This window comes from Drosophila biarmipes, chromosome 2R (genome assembly GCF_025231255.1).
Source record: "Drosophila biarmipes strain raj3 chromosome 2R, RU_DBia_V1.1, whole genome shotgun sequence".
Taxonomy (NCBI): domain Eukaryota; kingdom Metazoa; phylum Arthropoda; class Insecta; order Diptera; family Drosophilidae; genus Drosophila; species Drosophila biarmipes.
The window spans coordinates 16803711-16826026 of NC_066615.1; the positions used below are offsets into that span (position 1 = coordinate 16803711).

A 22316-nucleotide genomic window follows, 5' to 3' on the forward strand; every position below is an offset into this window, starting at 1 on the left:
CCGATTGTGGTTCGAGGAAAGCGCATTTGTCGTTTATCTAAATATCTTTTGGTTTTTAGGTCTTGGTTTCAGGCATTTTCGACTTGTTTTGGGTTTTTTGGTTTTTTTGGTTTTGGTTTTTGCTTTAAATCAATCCCTGAGTGCATTTTACTTTGCTGGTAATTGCGTAGTTGCTAGTTCAACTGCTGGTGTTGGCTGTGGCTGTCTTTTGGCTCTTCAACTGGTGGTGCGCAGTGGCTTGCGTGTGGTGGCTCTGAGTTCTGATTACTGCCAGCGAGTGCCATAATTGATTCGACTAATTACAATACCTATATATCTCTCACAATTACAAATATATACGCATAGCAGTGACGTGCTATTGGCTTTGATTCTGGGTTTTTGTTCGTTAATTTTTCATTTTTTGAGCGCAAACGGTGCATGGAAGATAAAGGGGACGTGTCTCGAGTTGCAAATCTCCTGCGCCTAAACATATCTCATATCAAAGTTGAACATTTAACATTCATTTTGGGTTCGTTAGGTTCTTTATTGGTGTTTCGATTGCTGGGAGGGCCTTACGGTGAGCTCTAGTAAGTATCTACAAAAGGTTTCTCTGCAGGCTCTTCGCCGCCTCATATGCTCTGCTACGATTCGACATCTCCTCCGTGTTCTGTTTCGGTTTTAATTTATTAGTTGTGTATATTTGTAGTATATATAGTTATGTATAAATACAATTGAATTATAGTACGTATGTATGTGGGTGTGTATATATCGGGGGTTCAAACTGCATACGCTTTAGCTCTAGTATTAATACATTAATAATACAATTTGTAATTGCAAAGATAACTAACAATATGTATACTTATTCATTTCTATATACTTTATCCCCTCCGTAATCAAGTACAGTTTATCAATTTCATATTTAGAATAATCTTGTATATCCGTTTATGCAGGTTCTCTAATCAAATTTCATTTTGTTCAGCATTGCTAACGTGTTTCTTTTGGTTTCTATTGGTTTCCTAACTCGTTGACGAGTCTCCAACCACCCTACCCACCTCCTACCAATAGTTCAACTTCTATTTATAGCGAATTAACAAGGTTTTGTTCTGCCGATGCCAACTAATTAACTAATTTCCATGCACTTCATAAGAATATTTTACACAATTCTCTGCTTTTGGTTTTGGGGCTGCCGATTTATGTTTTAGCTAATTGGTTTCGAGGGATCGGGCGACTCGGCCACTCCCATAAAAGTATGCTACACAATGTTCAACAAAACTTGCGGCAAGTCCATCGACAAACGACAACATCGAAAGGTTTGCGCAAGTAAACAAATATTACTTATCAAGAAAACAAAATACGTTCTATAAAATCTATAAAAACTTCACAATTGTGTGTGTGTGTGTATGTGTGTATCTATATATAAGTATGTATATGCTATGCTGGCCGCCCGCTGTCCTAGACAGCAACGATGGCCGCCATCTACGATGCAGTCGGCACAGGATTGAAGTAATGCAGGCCATTGGTCTGTAAATAGATTAATATTATATGATATTAAATATTATAATTATATCATGGGGCTTTTAGTCTTACCGCCATGTCGTACTCGGTGATGTAGGCGGGAATTTCCAGCTGATCCTTGGTGATGGCCGAGTACAGGTGCTCCACACCCGGCAGCGAATGCACCTTGGCCTTGATGGCTGGCGCCATGAACGTGGTGAACCACCAGGTCATCATCTTAGTCCAGAAAGTGGGGTGCACTATGTAGAAGGCCTTCAGGTTCTTCTTGTATCTATAAGATATTACATTAACTTTTAGTAAATTGTATTTTCTTTAAGGTCTAGTAATGGGGCACTCACTTGTAAGGCAACACACTGTAGACCTCACGCAGCCAGTGCAGCGAGGGATAGTTGTTGGTGGATGTCAGCGTGTGGAAGTACGAGATGACATAGTCTCCTTTAACGATGGGATCCAGTAGCTTAATAAGATATAGCAAGGCCTGAGGAGCAGAGGGAAATTGGTGTCTTTTGATACAAGGGATCGCTTTCGAGTACTACCTTCTCAAGGTCGATGTTCTGGGCGGGGAACCACTTGCCGCAGAACACAATCACAGGCCGCCCCAGGCGGTCCACGCCGCTCTGGTAGAGACAACCGATGCCCGAGACCTCCGTCAAGTCCTCGACCTGAGCGCGACGCAAAAGGCGTTCGTATCTGGAAGATAGAAAAGTCGGGGGTTAGTCAAGTTATCAAAAACTAACAAGAAAGTTATAAAATATCCTTGAAAATGTACTGCAATAATGTACATATAATAGTAGTAAAAGTATGATAGTATTTTTAGATGTTCATAGAAATTTATAATATATTCCTAAAGATTACACTGCAATATTTTAAATATAATAGTAGTAATAGTATTTTAGTATTGTTGCAAAAATCAAAAAAGTATTTATATAAAACATTATATCAATTTACATACAAAATCGAAGACCATCTACCAAATTATATAGAAATGGTGTAAGCTCTCCGTTTTTAAGGACTTTTATAAATTCTGTTTTAGTATTGTTGAGTAAATATTTATTAGAAATTATTGTGGTAATAAAGCTGTACACCTTTCACTACTTATAAATTATTTATTTACTTCACCCAGAAGACTTTGCAACTGCAGGTAATCTATTTAATTTATCTAAAAGCGCAGTAAGTACATATTTGCGTTGCCTTGATTTTCCCAGAATTATATCTTTTCCGAGTACACAAGAACGGCTAGCACGCATGGCCTGTTCCATTTCAGATTCCTTTCATTTTGTTTACTCTGCGGCCTCTGACTTTTCAAGTACTACGCATATAACTATTGACGCGGCGATTATGTGGAGCCCCCTTTGATTGGATTGCTTTAGGGAGGGGTAATAAGGGGGAGGTTCGATCGATTATTATGTGGCGTCACGCAGTTCCAGGCCATATAAGCATATAGTGACAGCCGTCTCTCTGCCCCACTGTCACGACCAGAAGCTGCTGTAAAGTCGCCTTGGCCGACTGCTTGGAATTCATTTCGCAAAAAACAAAAATAAAAAACCCAACATCATGATTATCCGCCTGGCGAATTGTAAATTTGAAAGGCGTGCTAAGCGCATGTTTTAGCCGCCTTGCTTTTATTTCCCCAGTGTGCTAAATTCGAGCAAATATTTGCCAGATAAAAGTACAAAATTAGACTGGGAATGGGAATGGCTAACCCAATTAAATGGGGAAATCTGCATTTAATTGGCTAGTGAACAAGTGCGCACATTGCCTGTGAGTCACTTTGAAAATCTCATAGAGAATCGATGGATCTACATATACAAAGCCTCTAAAAAAGTTGTGTTAAAGTGATTAACAGCTTTCCATGCCACACGCCGAAATACAAACTTTCGAGCTGGCTAATTGAACACCTCAGTCTCCGCTAAATGCGGACTAATATGACTCAATTTCAGGTGACTTAAGACTGTGATTAAGCAGAGTGATTTGGGAAGTGATTTGTGACGGGATCTGCTGCGATACTTTGTTTTGTTCTGCTCCTCGTGCCGCAGTAAACTCCGGTAGCAGCAACCGATAAGCCTTTTGCCACTGCAGCGTGATATCCAGATAAAGGCACAGATAGTGCCCAAATGTGACGCATTGTGACGCAGTCTTGGCCAACTCAATCTCAATCGCAATCTCGGAATCGGTGTTTGCCCAGCTAAAGATACAGATACAGATACAGCTGCGGATGCGGATGCAGGTGGATTTTGTGGGTGGTGGCCCCAGAAGGTGATTATCGTGCGAAATATACAGTGAATACTAAGGCGCAGTGCTAATCCGCAGAATAAATCTCACACTTTAACAAGTCAGCGGCGCGGAGAAGTAATAACATCACTATTAGATCACATTTCCTGGCACCAAACACACACATTGCATGTTATTGTTCACTGGCACGTACGGAAAAACAAGGCCACGAGGCCCACTATTTGGGCTTGGGTTCACTTGCAGTGGGTGAGCGGGTGAAGGTTGCTCCGGTTAGTTCAATAATAAGTCAGGGGCGAACTGCAAGGCAGGCCGAAGGATGCACAATCCAAAAATAGGAATTGGAGGGAGAATAATGCAAGCCTCAGAGAGTAAAATGTTGGTGGACCTAAACTGAGTTAATTGGGTTTCCTAGACCTTTTTAGTTCTCCCCTTAACAATAACAATACAATATTTTAGTTTCTAGTCAAATATAGCACTAATATACCAAAAATTGAAATGTATGTTAGAAATAAAATAAAAAATATCTTATTATCTTTACTACTAATAACTAAAGTTTTAGTCTCCCAACTCAAAGTTTCCTATAGAGACCTATTTATAGAGTTATTTTACATTGCTTTATATTATTGTTATAGTATGTACCATATTTCGAAGTATTTTGGGATGCAGATAATGGTCCTAGCTATTTATAACTTAAGTTTTACTTCCCTAGCTCGAACTTCCTAAAAAGTATAACTAGTTTTATGGGATATACATAGATAGTATGGATCATAAGTCAAACTTTATTTTTTATTAGTTCGACTGTTTTTGCATATATCAAAAACAGTTTCTCATCAACTTGGGAAAATTAATCTTGTTGGAATTAATAATATTTAGTATACAAATTTCCAAACTTACTTGTGAAATTAAAATACTCAATATATCATATATCAAATATTATAATTTCACCAGTTAATGTTAGTGTAGAAAGTATCCCGAATGAAATGAATTACTATTACTATATTCCAACTTATAACAAAAGGTCCTGAAGGACTTCTTTTCATTTCCGTTTCCCCCTTCGTATACGTTGTATCCAACTGACAGTTATCGGATGGAGTTGGAATAGTTGGGTTGCATGTGCCCCCGCCCACAGCTGACGTCACGAACCCCTTCTCGAGGACCAATTGTTCGCTGCGAGGAGGAGGAGCAGTCGGCGGAGCGGCCGTGATGGGCTGTCCGACTCCGTGACTGACACACTTCAATACCGCACCCCCTACCCCCTACCGACCTCCGGGTCCTTACCTTTCCTCCGGCGTCTCCATGAGCTCATCGGGCAGCACGTCGTTCATGTCGCCCGTGGTTTCTTGCATGGGACTGGAGCCCAAGTCGATGGACGTCATTCCCTCCAGCATTGTCATAGTTTACACTCGGTCTGGGAGGGGGTTATAGCAGTTGTATGGTAGTTGTTACTGGTTTCTGGTTCTGTTTGTGGGTGGCACTACCTTCTCTTCCCCTTGAGCTCGCCTTCGCCTCTCGCGCGCACAATTACGGTTTATCGATTTTAAGTCAAATTTGGGCTTTATTGTTTTTAACAATCGTAACTGTACGATTGGATTGCCTCGCCGCTGTTTTCGACTCGATTTCGTATTCAATTGACGCAAGATGGTTTGTTTTTCCTTTCGCTAAATACTTATAAATAGGCTCGGGGTGTTTCTTCTCCTCTGTTTTCGGTTAAATAATACGTGTGTGTGCGGGCAGCTCGGTGGCCAGACTTTTGCGTTGTACGGAAGCCGCTTGTGGAAATGCGAAAATAGTTTTCCCCTTATACTTTCAACTTTTCGGTCGAATGCGATTTTATGGATTTATCACCGATTTATATAGAATTCGCGTCCGTCACGGGGTGTATGTACTCTCGGTGCACGTCTGTTCGCCGCGAGCGGAGCTTTTCGAATGAGCGCGTTGACGGCGAGTGGGGCTGCTCTTGAATCTTTTTCGCCGCCCCCAGCAACCGCGAAGCAGAGAGGAGGAGAGAGCGATAGGGAGAGAGTGGCGTTGCGGCGACGTCGCCGCAAAAGAAAGCTTACGCTCAGGCTCTCTCCCACGCGAAGATGCTGCACGGAGAGAAATATTTATCTCATGTGGAGATCGCACTATGGTTTTGGACCTGATAACATTCTTACACTTACTTAAAAAACAAATTGTGTAAACTTGATTACATAAGAGTTGTTCGACCTTTTATATATTGTAGAAATCCATAGGTTCAAAAATTATTAGGGAGGTTAACTTTTTATTCTGAACAAAAAGCGAATTTATACACATAAAAATATGTTTTTTATTAAAAACATGACTTAGGGTCTGACCACTGTCTTTAATGTTTATTACTCATACGTACTGTTGGCATTGCTGTAAAGTTTATTTTAAGCCAGGTGGCGTAGATTTTTTGAAAACACTTGTAAACATTTGCTAGATAAATATAAATATTGTTTGATATGATTATATGATTTTTTGGAAGAATATCGAACTAGCGTACGAGGCGTATGAGTAATTTTTAAGAAAAGTAGGACTGCGAAGGTAGCAGAGAAAATTGCATCATCAACTACAAACAAAAACGGGGGAAAAAAATATGTAATACAATTTTTTTCTAAGTGTACGACATTTGTACTCGGTGGAGAGTGGGAACGCTCTCTCTCTTTCGGAGCGTGCGCCCTTTCGCCTCTTCAATGGCAGTCAGTTACAACACCAATGCCAAGATTGGGAGCGGGAACAGTTAGTGCCAAAGGCAGCTAGTACCACAAAAACAACAACCCAAGGACACCATGCTAGCGGCTTTATTTGCACTAATGTCAGTGGGGCTAAAACAAAACTGTCCGAAAAATGAAATCAGTTCAAATGTTTGCGTTGTCAGTTGGCAGCTAAATGCGCAAAAATCGAACTCACGAATGCTATTTTGGGTTCACCACCCACCACCCGCACCCATTGTTGAGTGTACATTTATGGGGAAAAGTCGAAGTACGTATGCGTGCAATGTGCAACATTTCCATCAAAGTGGAATGCTAAAACCATACGGTAAGCATAAACAACATTACTGTTGACTCACAGATGTTGGGGTATTACTGTACAAGTGCACAGTGGAAAATGTTTATAGAGCTTATGACTAAACTAATATAAAATATTATTGATTAAAAAAACAAATCAAGGTAGAAATAAATAAAAATTATATTTTGAAAAATTAAATTTATTATATTACCTTAAATCATTTAAATGATAAATAATTATTAAGAAGAGAACGTTTGGTAGATATATTCTGTTTGTGATTTTAAAAGTTGACTTTCTATGAGAAATCTTAAAACAAGAATACACTTATATTATCTAAAAATCTATTTGATTTATTCAAATATGTCCCACTTTTTTAAAAAAAAGTTTAAAGCCAAATATTGACCTTGTTTTCTGCATGTGCCAGGATGACCTCAGACTGTAATTAATTGAATGCGCAGATGAAGAAGAGGCTTCACAGTGGGGTACATTCCCCCCGTACGCACACAAAAAACCGCGACAGCAAAAAACTGGTCCAGGAAGCGGCGCCCAGTTGTCACCACCCCATTGGATCCAGTGGATCCACCTCCCCCGACACCCAGATATCGGTTGAATAATTAAGTTGCCTGCGAGATGTTGCATTTAATGTCTACAAAATGTGTGCGAGGCATTTGTGCGGTTTCATTCAATGAACTGCAACGGTTCGATATTCTGATTATATATGTATATTGCCACCGGCCGATCCGGTTACGAGCGGATCCACATTCCCCCTCCAATCCGAGATGTCATCTTAATCATTTTAATTAGCGGAACTGGCAATATTAAGGGTAAACGTGCATTGCAAGGCGCGAAACCATCGTAATGACATTTTAAATATTTATAAGACATCATTTGGGCTTTTACTTTGATGTAAAACGTTTAGGCAGGTGGTTGTTAAGAAAAAATTTAAAAAATAAGATACATTTAATTTTTTGTAGCTGAAATTATCTATTCCTTAGAATGTCACAAACAATATCTTTGCTTCGCATTTGTAAATATTCATAAGTATTTACTCCTAAGATTATTTCCACACGTAACATAACAAAATAAATATTGTTTTAATTAGATAAGCATTAGGCTTGGAAATAAATTGAAAGTTAGTTTAAATATAAAATGTCACCCCTACGGTCAGCCCCCTGCTGACCACTAAAAGTAATGAGCTCTTTTTTTAGACCTGCCCCCAAAGCGACCTGATAGCTATAAATATTTTTTCAGGGGTTTTGAAGACTCCACGCAAACTATGACGCCACAGTGCTTCACATGCCTACGTCACAGATGGCGTCACAAGGAAAAGGCCGGCCCAATTAGCATTGTGCAGGACGATGGGCGGGCACTTTCCCAGCACTTCACTCCACTTTACACCGCTTCAATTCAATTTGGGCCCGGGCCTGAGCCGCCCGATTGCGTGCCAGGGGTCTCTAAAATTTCGTCAAGCGGCGGAATTTACATAGAGCGAGTGACTGAGGAAAGGCATTTGCCAGACGGTTAAGATATTTCCGGCATGCTCTTGTAATAAAAACGCAGGTTGAAAGGAAAGGCTCGCTTACGAGGTGTTTACGGGCGGAGGAGGGGGGCTCTCTGTGGGCCAAGTAGTGCTGCGTGTCTTCCAGCCTTATTAGCTGCAAATGTTGCCATGCTCAAGAAAGGCAAATGATGCATTGTTAGGATCTATGGGCCGAACTAGTTAGACTAACAAGAGATTCCAGTCTCCGAGCTAGACAATATCGATTTCCTTATAAATGTGATAGCTCAATAGTAACGTTCTGGTAGATGAGCCAGGCTATTGGGTTATCTGGGGACCAACAGATAGTTTACTTATTTCTGTACTTTTTTGTTTGCTGTAAATTTCCCAAAGTTTGTTAAATCAATATAGTATGAATCACTCAATAAACGAGTCTGGGCGTTTGCTCCTCTTAGTAGTATTTACCTAAGGGCGGGTTTACTTTTTCGATAATATGCTAATTGGATATCTCTTGCCAGAATTTTCGATGTTAATATTTAAAGACCATAAATGTCAGGCTACAATACCTAAATATTTGCTGACTTAATAGTTATAAAAGTGAGATTGTTAAATAAATAATTTGTTACTTCGCTGCGCTAAACTGTTTGGATTTCTTAAGATGTTTTTAAATTATACAACAATATAGATTTATTTTTTTATTTACTTATTTTCTGATCAAAAGGCAACTCTAAATTCACTCTAAGCTATTTATTTGATTTCTTAACATACCTTTCCTGGTGCTCAATCCCCTCGACGCCCTCGGATATGACGTTCTCGTAGACTCCAGTGCGCGGGCGATCGCTGAGCAGGTGCTGCCGGTCCAAATCGAGCTGTTCGAGAGATCAGATACAGATACATTTCCAATAAGATACGAAAGGCAACTCACCTGAAGCTGAGCCTGCAAGCCGCTGCTGTACGAGTTCAGGCTGAGACCGTTCATATCCCGAGCTCCGCACTCGAGATCCGAGCTATTGCCCTCCATGTCGTGTGGACTAACGTCTGAGTCGTCGTCGGCTGAGGGAGAAATAAGGTGGCTTGGTTAGTTAATATAGGATAAAGATATCTATAAACTATGTTTGATTATATATATTTCTTATAATAACTTGAAATCAACGAGAAAGTTTTAATGTGTTATTGGTTATTTAGGGAATTATGATTATCCGCAATTTGGTTTGTAAGTGGTATAAACATTTTGATAATGATCTCTGTTTTTTGGGGCGTTGGGTGTTATGGCCTTTACACGAGAACTCGAACGAGTTGTTTATCATTCTGCGCTGGCTTTCGATTCGATTATCGGCGCAGAGGTAACACTTTGTGTAATCTCGTCCGAACTTCAGCGCTGCGGAATGTGAGTTGAACTGAACGCCAGCTCTTGGCAAGTGAGGCGGCAAGGCGAGCGGATAAACGCACGAGCGTTGAGCAAAAACTGGATACTGCCCCCAAAGCGCCCATCCCTCCGCCCTCAATCTCCACGAGCTCGCGCTTGGCATCGCTCTCGGGAGATAGCTGATAAGGCTGATAGCTGGACTGCGGTGACATGATTTAGGCCCGAAATGGAACCTGGCCAGGCCCAACACTTGAGTGGCACTCCGCGCGATAAGCTCTTCAGAGGTAAATTAACTACATAGCTTTGTTGATGGCGTAACTAACGTAATACGAATGCGAAATGTTTTCAGCTTTCGCTTCAAGATGTAACTTAAGACCTTTGTGTGTAGGGATCGGATTAACTTATCATAGTTTTGAGTGTGCTGGACAAGGGATACAAAGTAAGTAGAAAAGTTTACTATTGCTCTTCCTAAAAACTAAAACTAGTATTTTATAATAGTTTAAAGCTTAATGTTTTAAATATCCAAAATATATCAATAAAAAAGGAAAAATTGTCAAAAATATTTCAGTCTACAATTTTTTAAATAATTATTGAGAAAACTCCAACGATTTTTATATCTACACTACTTTTTTGTTAGAAACCTCTTTTTGTTTTGTAATATTTATTAGAAAAAGATTATATTATTTTGAATTTTATCATTATTAGTTTTATTGAGAACACTAGTTAAAAAAAAAAAGGATGATATCCAAAAAGGATGAAGTAGTTCCTTTGGTTGGCATCTCTGTTTTTTTGTTAATAATCGGTACTAATCGTCCATTTTCCACTATTTCTCCCTTAATTTTTTTCACATTGATTGTAACTTTCTTTCCCTTCTCAAGTTTAAAATTAATACTAATTATTTTGAATCAAGGCGCCTTGTGTAGTTCCCCTTGCAGGTATGAGCTTCTACTTGGTTATCTACAAAATTGTATCTACAATTGTGTCCTGAAAGTATGCAACGGATTCAGATACGATTTCGTAGCACTCAACCTTCTGTCACTGGCAACTAACTGCGACATCGAGGGAGTAAAGTCTTCAATGCCAATTATGTGTTTTTTTTCCACTTTTAAATCGATTTGTGACACATATTTTAAGTAAGTTTTTACATAACTCACATTTGAAACACTTATAAATTCGTTAGATTAAGTTATTGGACTGCTTAAGTACCGAAAATGGCTCAAATAACCGAAAACTGGCGGCTTTCTTCTGACCAATCGTATGCAACTACTGCCAAGTGACCCGCACTCGACCGACTTTGCAGCGTAACTGAAGCCATAGAAGTCGTACAGCCAGTCAACATAGCAAACCAGCGAATGTCGCATATATTCCACTGCTGTTTCGTACGTATTCACTTGTTTCTTGCTGTTGCCACTATCTTATCGACAGGGCGACAAAGGCATTGTATACACTTCAAATAGAATCATTGCCATGATAGGCGTTCTTATCATCGACAGCCGATTGATAAGCTGCCAGAGGGGGAGGAAGAACCGTGACGAAAGCCAGAATCGCCATATAGCAATCGGAAATGTGCACAGACAACAAAAAATAATAGCATATAGGAGGTATACAGAGATTAAAGATCTAAATTTTAATTTATTATAAGGTAAAATCTTTCTATTAATCAATTTTTGCGTCACTAAAAACTTTTTATATTACAAAATTACTATAGCTTTTTATATATAAAAGCAATATCTTTCCTGATTTTACGTTATCAAGTTCTTAGGATCAAAAAATAATATTATCTTGGAGGTATAGATTAAAGATCTAACTTTTTTTAAAGTTGTGCGAACTTTGTGCTCTTCTCTTTGCTCATATTTTGCATATGCATATTTTATTATACCCAAAATATGAATATTCTTTAGTTGGAAAATGACTACGTTATCAAGTCCGATTTCACGTTATCAAGTTCGTTAGGATCATATTTTCGGCCTGCTCACTCACCCAGTCGATGACGCATGTGGACACTGTGCTGGGGATTGCGGATAATGCGTATCTGGCGGTCGGGATCCGGATGTTGTGGCTCGCCGAACTCCCCGCCAATGTCCTTGGGCAGCTGCCACAGGGCACTGCGCTCCTCCAGCTGGTCCCGCGGGAAGTACAGTGGGGCCAGCACCTCGTAGGTGCCGCGCTCGCTGCTGCCCACGCACAGTATCACAACCTGCAGGGTGCACTTGTCCAGATAGCGACGGATCGTGCCTGTTCATGAGATAGTTATGATCAGTTTGATGTACATATGGGCCATGAAGGTGTTTTTGGAGAACTAACGCAGGGCAATGTGGGCTGCTACGTCCGCTGGAAAGCTCTTCTGGTGGGCACTGATGTTGCACAGGGCGATGGTGTGCAGGTTCAGTTCCTTCGCCTTGCACAGGACATTTCTGTAAAGGGATGGGGGATTTAATTCTATTTAAAATTTAAATTAAATAATAACAAACTATTCTAAATTATTTTTATGCATATTTTTCAGAAGATCGCATTTACATTAATTATAACTTTATGAAATGCGATTAAAGTACTTCTTGGATTTGTACAATTTTGATAGAGTGTTTTTGTTCTTGGTGAAGAAAATATTTGTTTTGACTTTAAACTGCAATCGAGTCACTTATAATAAAAATACAAAAAAAAAATAGATAAAGCACGTATGTGTATAAACGTTGAATCAACTTGGTACTGTCTTTATAGTCAGCGGGTTAAAAAAAAAACATTTCAAGAACAGCTGTTAGACATTACCATGAATCACTTCCTGTATTTTAAAAATGTTTTTAAATGTTTTGATGAAACTCACCTGTAACAGCAGTGCAGCGTGTTCTCGGCGGCCGTCTTGAACTTTTCCCTGTAGGCAGGTGCCACCGTATGGAGCACATACTTGGCGGGCAGATTGTATCCACGCGTGATGCGCACATCCCCAGTGCGGCATTCTGTATCAGAGTAATTATAAGTTATTTGATGGGTTATAGAGAAAGATATTTAGCCAAAGACTAACCCTTAACAGTAGTGCTAAGCTCCTCTCGCAGCTGGTTGCCAGCCACGGCGAAGATGCGCTCCGATATGCTATTGCTTTCAGTCAGAGTCTCATCGCTGGTGTTTGTGATGGCGTCCACATCCAGTGTGGTCATATCACCATCCCTAAAACATAACCAAAAAAAAATGATTAAACATGCGTATTTAGAAGAAATTTACAAAAATATATTGTTAATAAATGGGATAGCATTATATAAAAAACTATATTTAAAAAATGTCCAATTCTTTCTTTACAGTTTCATTTTTTACTAACTGGTACTAAAGTTTTAATTAAGTTTTTCATTTCAAGATTTAACGACTCTTACCCACAAAAATCTGATAAATATCGTTTAAGCTTTGGAACATAAATTGTTCTACATTTACCCATATTAAATCAAATTCACGTAGTACATATGACTCATTATACTATAAAATGGAATCCCATCGTTTTGTTTTCAATTAAAGATGGCTATCCCTCGGATCTTACCATATTACAAAGCGATTGTTGACATCTTTGGACAGGGGGAACGGGCTGCGGTTGTGCCGGGGTCCCCCCAGGTTGGAGTAGTCCGTGATCGGCAGTCGTGTGTCTGTTTTCTGTGAGCCACCCCAGGTGGCCAGATTATCCAATTTGATGAGCTATGAAATGGGCACTAATGAGCAACACTTCTCAACGAGTCTTCTCTAGGTCACTTACCGATGGGTTAGAGCTGGATTCGAATGCTTTGAAGTCCACATTTGAGTTCGTGTCGAGACGCATCGCTCTGTGGAAGCAAAATAAAGTACAAAATTAGGCAAGATCCATGCACATCACTCGATTCGACAGTCAATCTCCTTAGGTAACTGGCTAAATTTAGTTATCCCCAAAAACATAACCTGTTCTGCGACGCTCCCACTTCGGTGGGCAAATTTGTTTACAATCAACTCTTTGTCCGGCTTTAGCCAGTTCCAGCCCGCACAATCTCGTGTGCGTGGGTATGGTGTTCATAAAGTTATCTGCGGGTGTTCAGAACTCCGCGGATGAATCACTACTAAGCACAAAAAAAAACCAGGGACAACTCGATACCCAGGGGTAAATTTACATCTCTCGTTTTTGCCATTAAAGAATGTTAGAGTGAAAGTGAAAAATGTAGTTTTTGATTTTTCTCGATCATACTGAGAAATTAAGAAAAGGCGACTAAAATTTTTGTTAGTAATAAGAAGAATGTCAATTTTAAACATAATAAATGCAGAATAAAATTTGTATTATATCTTATCAATTACTTTTTATCAGTGTAGGCCAGCGACACCTCGCATTCTCCAAAAAACCATCCAGTGCGTTCTAAATGCAAAGGCAAGGAATGAAATCTATAAATATTTACATTCCAATTGTCATCGTTAGTTGTCATCACGTAGACGGAAGATCTTAATTCGCGGGTAAACACAAAAAGTGGAAGGGAAGGGCGGAAACGTATTCTTACGAGGGAATGAGCGTCAGATAGGACTGCAGTGATGCCAGAGATCCAATACATTATTTACCCTGAGGTGGTAAAATACGAGCGATACAATATTCGCTAACTCCATACTTAAATATCGCAACATTTTTAAGTACAATGTATAAATTACTTTGTTGAAAGGCCAATTTGTTAGAAAGGTTTCCAGTTTGTTGGAGCACAATGCAATATTCTACTATTATCTGGTAATATTCTATAGATTGCTAGTGGGAATAAGCCATTAAATATGATCCGTTAGATATCTAGTGGGAAAAGGAGATAATGCATATATGAAGAATACAATTTAATCCATTAATGGGAAAGTCAGGCAACGTGACTGGCATCTTGGTGATATTTTTATCCAACCTTCAGCGGTTTTTGAGGCACATTTTGCGATAGTGCATTTCAGGTAGGTGTTTCACATCTCTGGCTATAGTGTCGTGAGGTAAGGGCTGCTGCAGTGCATCCCCGCAGCCACACCTCCGCCTGGAATCCACGCCTGCTGGATGTGCGTCACGAGCCGAGTGAAAGGTGAAAACAACAGCAACTAAAAACGCTGGCAAGTGCAAACTGCAGCTGCGCTCTTAATTGCCATATCAAACGCTCCGGGGGCGGTTCCCACGCCCACCAGTTGGACCCATCGCCCTCGCCCTCGCCACCGCCCCTTGCCCTTTGCCCTTTTTCTCACCTTTCCGCCTCTTTCCCTTCCAGGTGAACAGAGCCAAACTCAAAACGGAAAGGCGGCTGCTCTGACCCAAATTGGCTCTTTGGGAATCGAGCGGCTATATATAGGTGTGCTATAGTGCCGCACAGATCACGGCTTTTGTCTTGGATGTGGGTCGAGTGGGTGGGGGTGGTGAGGCTATCACACAATGCAAAACTTTCCACAGACACACTATCCGCGCTCCAGCACTTGAGCAAACAGCTTGGTCTTGAAGGCAGTGTATGTTATCTGCCTTGAATGAAGGGCAGAATGCCATTTCGAAGGTCCACAAAGACAAATAAAACATTTTGATATTTTAGAATATTTCTACTTAAAATAATAGGTATCAAATATTTAAGTAAATATCAACTTTTAACAGATGGTTTTTTAGTTTAGCAATATACCACAAAAAAACTAAGACAAAGGGTTCTCCTTAGATGAAGGTGAAATGGGACGGAAAATAAGTTTTGTAAACAAATAACCTTAAGTTCGGAAGCAATAAGTTAAGAAATTATAAATACGCGTATACTAGTAGTATATTTTTTTAAATAATAGGTATTTATGGCGTTTTGTATGCCCCATAACAGGCCATTTCTAACAAATATGAATTATAACATTTTCTTGAAACAACAAAAAACAGCACACTTTGTAGTTTAAGTAAACAAATTATAAATTCAGGTCGCTATTCCATGGAAAAAGCTAATTTATTTACTTTGCAGCTGTTGTTTTTAGCATGATATTTCCAAAAAATATATTTTTTTTTCTGAAAAAAGTTAATGTATACCCATTTAAATACAGACCTCTTTTTGCTACTTTAATCTTGTTCTTCATAAAGATTTGGCCAATCTTAATTGGCATCTTGAGCCCACACGACCAGATAAGAGAGTTGTAAACGAAAGAAGAGATAACTCTGTAGCCCCCAGTGTGCTAATGAGTTCCATTCGAGGTATTCCGTATATGGAGCCCCTATGGCGTCATTTCAATTGCCGGATCAGCCAGAAAATAGCAATTAGCCACACATTCAAATGTTCTTAATGGGCTCTATAAGATCCAAGGGGGAGAGCCTTACGTGATCGTTTGTTGATCGTGGCTCTTACTTGAGGCATCTTTCCTTTTTCCACCCGGTGCTTAGTGCACACCCTGTATTCAAGCTCGACTGGTTTAGCCAGCAATCAAATTGACAAATATCTTACAGCTTGTTTGCCTATGGTTGTTTCTGTTGGCTCCGCTGTGAGGTATAGTGGCTAACTGAATCGCAAATGACGTCGCGACTAAGTTGGCCTTTTGATTTGCTCCACCGCCCAGCCACCACCCACTTCCCGTCTGGTTTATCCACAGAGCAAATAAACAAAGTGCTACTGTCGTTGACATACAGTCACAAAAAATGGGTCTAACATTGTTAATCAACTGGATATTTTTATTTTCCCGGAAATAATCCCTATATAAATATTTAAACTGCAGTGCACTGTAGTAATAATTTTTGGAATGTGAGCTAAAAATTATTTTTACTTTAACTGTCATACTCCAAATAATTCTTAAGAATTATATTATAATACATATATTTTCATATAGGAATAAGATTTGAACCAGAGGATTATAAAAATATAACGTGTTTTGCCTATGAATTAATTTTACTAATTAGTAGTGATATAATATTTAATTTAGGTAAGTTTTTGGATATTATCAGAGTGTTTATACTAGAATAGGATTAAAAAATATTTAGATGATAAGAAAAAAAATATAATAATGGGCTTACGAAAACAGATATAGATATATTAATGTTATAATGTTTTTAATTGTTTTAAATTCCTTCAAAAAAATTATTAAATGTTCTGAAAATTTCAAAAACTTTCCAAGGTTTGAAACAATTTCCTTAAAGTTAAAAACATTTTTTTAAGCTCATAGTTGACTTGCTGCATTAGACTTGGTTGGCTTTCAAAAGTTAGCCTGACTAATATGATAGGTACTCATGTTTTCTTCGGGGAGGTAGACCTACTTTTACTTGCCCCTCAAATAGAACCACTTGCTTCCCCAACTGCCTAACGCTTGAAGTATTTTTCCTGTCTGCTGCCAAGAGATTCGCTTTAAGCTGCAGCATGTGGTTGCAAGTGTGGCAGTCAAGTGGCAGGCTGGGTTCTGGCCGATAACTGGCTTTGCAGTTATTCCTCGGATTGCATTCAGCCTGAGCAATCACTGTGGGAACAACAACACCACCTACACCACCCACCGCCCACTGGCTGAAGTCCAATGGGCGCACATTGATTGCCAGCTTTTCCTTCGCCTCGCCTTGATTTGTCTTGCCAGTTGGCGTGCCCGAGTCAATTACATTATTTCAACTGTGCTGCATGACATGATTTCCACCTGCACCCCACCTGGGAAAAGCGGGGAAATTGTGAAAAGTTGCAGGAGGCAAACGACTTAAATGTAAATACGGCAGGGGCAAGGGTCAACCGTATATTGGTTCAATGATACGAAAATCTGTGAAGGTTACGGGGCTATAATTCGTTGGAAAAACTGCAGAAAATGTACGTAGAGTAGTAAAACAAATTATCGTTGACAGTGCTAGACAGATGCAATAGCAAACTGGATATGGGCCCACATGCGACATTATTGATTGGCTATTACATGCTGTGATATTGGATTAGATAAGGGTATTTAAAGATAATGTTTTTCCTCATTTGGACAAGGTTTCTACTATGGTAAAAGAGTGTTCTTAAAACCAAAACAAGAATAAAAGTACATTTAAAAAGCACCTACTTGAATATATCTAAGCTGAAATGGAAAATGAAAGTTTGAGTTCGATTTTCTTAGAGTATCTTTTATTCGCTTATATCACATTTGGGGTTTCTTGGGCTCTCGACGCCACTCTTTACCCCCCCCACCAACCTTTTCTCATTTGGGCCAGAAATTTGTTTACGCTACACGCTCAATCCGCCAAACTGTTGCATAATAAATGCGAAATTGTCGCCCATATGCCAAGGCCTCTGCAGGTTCCAAAAAGATATATACACTCGTGTAAGAATACAAAAAAATACTTGGCTTTTGTTGGCGTCGTGGGGCATGTAAAACTACAGGCGCTCTCCAGTAGCATTGGAAGTGGTAGCATTGGCATTACATTACATTACCAACTGGCCTGCGCTTGGCACGGAGCGAAACCGAATTCGAAGCACCGAGCAGTCCATGCATTAAGTGTACGCCGTGTGGGCTTCGCTGTATGAGCTGCACAGTGTATATGAGGTTGTTGGCATTGTCCTTTGCCTTCCCTGATCCCTGGCCCCGAGAAAAACAAGTCGAAAAATCCCCCAAAACAGAGGAGAAATTTTGTGCCAGTCGGGAAGCGGTCCGCGATTTGTGTATCTTCAAGTCAGCTTCGTCCAAATATTTACTATTTATATTTATATTTATTTTACTACGGATGCGTCATAGGCGAGGCCTAGCCTCGAAGGCTGTCGCCGTATATAAGGTTCGAATCATTGGCTATTAGCCCGCCCGATTCAAAATTCGAAGCCGATTCACGGCTTGGTTTTCGCCCCTGACGTCAGCAAGATTAATTTCCCGCAGCCCATTGTTAACAGAAAATTGCAGCAATTTTCCGGGCATTATCTCCCACTAAATTGTGTCGAATTGTCGCAAAGCCCCCCACCCCGAAACACTAATTATAATCTGCAATAGTCAGCTGGATGTACTCCTTTGAACCCCTAAGCGAATGCATTTATATAATGGCGTTTGCTGGAGCATTAAATGGGTGGTCAAATACTCTGACAATGGCTGCCATTCAGCTGTTCTGCTGTCGTGCCTGGCCAACTTCGGTGACCCCAATAAGCTGGCCAACTGCCCCGAACAATAACTCCGATATTATGCCAACTGGTTTGGGGGAAATTACATTTCTATTAGGGAAATTCCACAAACAAGTGTATGTTTATGTGTGCGCACATATTGTGTGGCGGCAAATGCTAAAACGCTTATTAATAATTGTCAGTGGGTGACGGAAGGGGTCGGCACAGTGGTTCAAAAGATATATAAATGTAAGTAAATTGTATATTATGGGTGGGTTAACTTATATAAGAAACTAAGGTCTGAGAAAGGTATAATTATTATCATGATCTTGGCTGAATTTTATGCAGAATTTTAAAATAAATAGGAATAGTTGTTCTTGAATTAAGAACATTTGTTCTTGAAACTAGGTTCTCAATATTAGAACGAATTGGGGAGAAGAGAAAAGCATTATTGGCTGGACTTATAGTATAGTTGTTAAGATCAACAATGTAATTTAACTTGATTCAATTAAAGTAAGAACATTTTTAACTCAAAGATTGTCGTTCTACTTTTAAGAATATTTTCAACTCAAATGAGAAGGTGTAATTTCTCTCCGCCCACGAATAAATAAAATAATCTAAGCATTGAGGGAGTTTTAGGGCCCCTAAAGCATAAGATTGTTAGGTTAATTTATGGGATTCCTGTAGTAAATATTTAACCGCCTATTCGAAACTTAAAGACCAACTTCAAGGGCTTTCCCTGGCTGGTGGGATTTGGGCCGAACTACGAGGCGATTATATGGCCCATTGTGATTGCCCTGGCAATTTTAATATCGCTTAATAACTGAGCTGAGCTAGACATTGTTCTGGCAATTAACCGCTGGCCCCTTAGGGATCCCTTGAACCTTGCAGCTCACGGATGACGGGCGGGAAACTCGTCACTCTAAGCAAAATGGGGGGAAAACTGCAGTCATATTTGGTATTCAGGGCACTGAAATTCAAGGAACTCGGGGGTGAAAGCCAGTTTTTCTTTTTTGGTCTCCCAAGCTCAATCAAATGCTTCGCCACTCGTTTATTTATGTATTTCCGCATAAATTTCTAATGCATTCGCAGCCGATGTTGCAGCACGTTCCAGGCTCTGGAGAAACGGTTGGAAAATGTGCTGGGAAAATGGGGGCGTTCGGTAGGGTGGCTCGGGGTAAATGTTGTCAGTGGATAAACCTGTCACTGAATGAACTTTACGAAGCGAGGAAACGCGCTATCAAACTGAAATCATAAATAATTAGTGGGATGGCCGTCCTTCTACCCAAGCTGAGAAGTGGAAGTTGCACAAGCTCGGCTCTTGAAGGTTATTCCACTTTTCTTTTTATTTTATTTTCTTTTATTTTGTGAGTGTGTGCGCGTGTCTCTCGTAATTGCTTGTGTATTTGTGTTTATATTCACCCCATCCGCAATAAAAGAACGCTTTTTGCTGGCCACATATAAAATCAAAATACTGGTTGTTGTATAATCGAGACCTTGTTTTGCCTGCTCTTTCCTCTTTTCTCTTCTATATATTTCTTTCTTTTTTTCAAAAATGCACACACAACTTTTTCGAAATGAAAACACCAAAAGACAACACAGATACGCACACAGACGCGAGCGTGGGCAAACACTCACAGATACTGCGTACGCACACAGATACTCCGTACACCGTTAGCGGGCGGTGGGCGGTTGGCGCAGGGGGCGGTGGGAGTGAGATAAAGGAAAACGCGGTAGTTGGTCGACGGTGGTAGGCGCGGCGGTTATTCAGGTAACTCTCTGTGCGTGTGTGTGGGTGGGTGGGTGTGTGTTTGCCTGGCTGCGCCTGTGTGCGTGTGTGTATATTTGCAATCCAAAGTTTACAAGCTTTACGCACTCGCTTCGTCGATCAATGAATCAAACTCCAACTCCAGGTAGCAGCTCGTGTCACTTCTATCGCCCGTTTCGCTCAGTGTTCTCCGCGTTCGATTTCAACTCCGCCGCGAGTGTGTGCGTGTGAGCCGCGTCCGTGTGTGTGTGTTTTTGGTGTGTTGCAAGCTCAGTATCTCGGCTCAAATCACTTCTTCTTCTCGGCCACCGCTCGTCTGCAATACGCGTTCGACACTGAAGTTGGCGAGAGCTTTCGGCCCAGCTTTAAACTTTTGGCCACATCCGAGCAGTGTGGCTAAGTCGAGGTGGGAAAAATGCACTACTTTTTCATGGAATATTTTTATAAAATATGTAGCAAAAGTTTAGGACTTAAGATAGGTTAACATAAGATAAGATATCATAGAAAATCGTAATCCCAAATATTTTTCTGGCTTCCCTTAGCATTTTATAAATAAACTTTAAAAAAGATACATTTTCGCTGAAAGTAAAACTCTTCTAAAAATGCCCAAGTGTATGCTATGTTATTTGATATACTGGAAAGCTTATTCTTAAAAGCCGTAAGAGAGTAATTAGTATTAGTATTATTTAATGTGCAGCCTACACAAGTTAAAAATGGCAAATGCTATTATTATATTAAGATAAATAAATTAATTAAATAATACATTTTAAATACCAAAAATGTAAAATACAAATTCGTATGTAAAACAAATGTAGAACCCACAGATGACAAAAGCTGGCTGTCCTACAACTCAAGCTTTCGCAAAGCTATTCAAAATTTCAGGCGCGTATACTTGATTTTCAAAAACTTAAAAGGCAGCTCTGAAGTCCGACTGCAATGTATTTCCGCAGAACTGCAGATGTTTTTGGCTGCCAGCAAAAGCTAATTAGCCAGGTCTAATAAATCACAAAAAAAGGCATTTCCTAGCCATCTGTTTTGGCCCGAACAAGTGCTCAGGTGGCTGCTCAAGCCGCTGGCTCATCTGCATAGACTTGTTATCTATTTTTGGCTCGCTTAGTATCTTCTTCGGCACGCGAAAAACTCTTTGGGCCATTAACGAGCTAATCAAAATGCATAAATCACCAATGTACAAGACGCCGACTACAAAGTCGCTGCCGCACGGCTGTCCATTCACCGGCGACCAATGTGTATTTGTCATATTTCCCACTTATCAACAACTTCATGGACCCGCTCCGGGTCATATAACACGAACGCTGCTCCGTAGTCCCCGGCTAGATGGCTGCATTTGGCGAAAAAAATTATACAATTACCCGAAAACACATGCGAATTAAATTGTACGAAAAAGTGAAACCAGCAGAGGAGGCGAAAGCCAACCGGCTGCAAATGAAAACGAAGATGAAGTTGTATCTCAGCGCCAGCGCCAGCTCCAACCGAAGTCGAGGTTGAGGCTGTCTTGAGTCGGGGGTCTTAGTGCCGTCCCACTCCCGGCCCAAGATGCATTTCGGCGGGGACCCCGACGCCGCTCCACGCGGTCATAATCGGCAGATGTTAGCCATAAAATTGGAAAGGAGGAAACGCCAGCTGACCATTCCATTCCATTGGCCAACTGGTTATGGCTACGGATGGCGAATCTGCCAGCTCGAACTTCTCGAACTCGAAGCCATGTCCATCTGTCCCCATGTCCCCATGTCCCCAGCCCCCAAAAACCGAGAGTGATAAATGCTCGCTTGGATTTATATTTTTGTTTTTTGTATATTTTTTTGTATTTTTCGCTGGTTTTATACTTTTTAGGTATTTTTGTTTGTTTTTATTGAAATTCCTTAGATCGCAAGAAGCGCACAGAAGTAATATGTATGGTAATTGTTGTATATGGTATATAGATACATTATTATTATTATC

The 22316-nt window shown here is 40.1% G+C and overlaps 1 protein-coding gene across 5 annotated transcripts; it reads right to left on the reverse strand.

The window, feature by feature from the left end:
* Positions 1–644: 644 nt before the first annotated feature.
* LOC108036370 (protein GDAP2 homolog) lies at positions 645–20706 on the reverse strand. Of its 5 annotated transcripts, XM_017112455.3 has the most exons (13): positions 20466–20706; positions 13336–13402; positions 13126–13277; positions 12622–12764; positions 12424–12556; positions 11907–12016; positions 11583–11837; positions 9162–9289; positions 9005–9105; positions 2031–2184; positions 1833–1972; positions 1567–1765; positions 645–1500 (listed from the first exon to the last, which is right to left on the reverse strand). In XM_017112455.3, the coding sequence occupies exons 2-13, from the start codon at positions 13396–13398 to the stop codon at positions 1456–1458; spliced, it is 1623 nt and encodes a 540-aa protein (XP_016967944.1). In that variant the 5' UTR covers positions 13399–13402; positions 20466–20706; the 3' UTR covers positions 645–1455. The 5 variants fall into 5 exon arrangements, with proteins under 5 accessions (XP_016967944.1, XP_016967946.1, XP_016967945.1 ...); XM_017112457.3 differs by lacking the exons at positions 11583–11837; positions 11907–12016; positions 12424–12556; ... (2 more) ...; positions 13336–13402; positions 20466–20706 and adding an exon at positions 10757–10894; XM_017112456.3 differs by lacking the exons at positions 11583–11837; positions 11907–12016; positions 12424–12556; ... (2 more) ...; positions 13336–13402; positions 20466–20706 and adding an exon at positions 9516–9558.
* Between the last annotated feature and the right edge of the window lie 1610 nt (positions 20707–22316).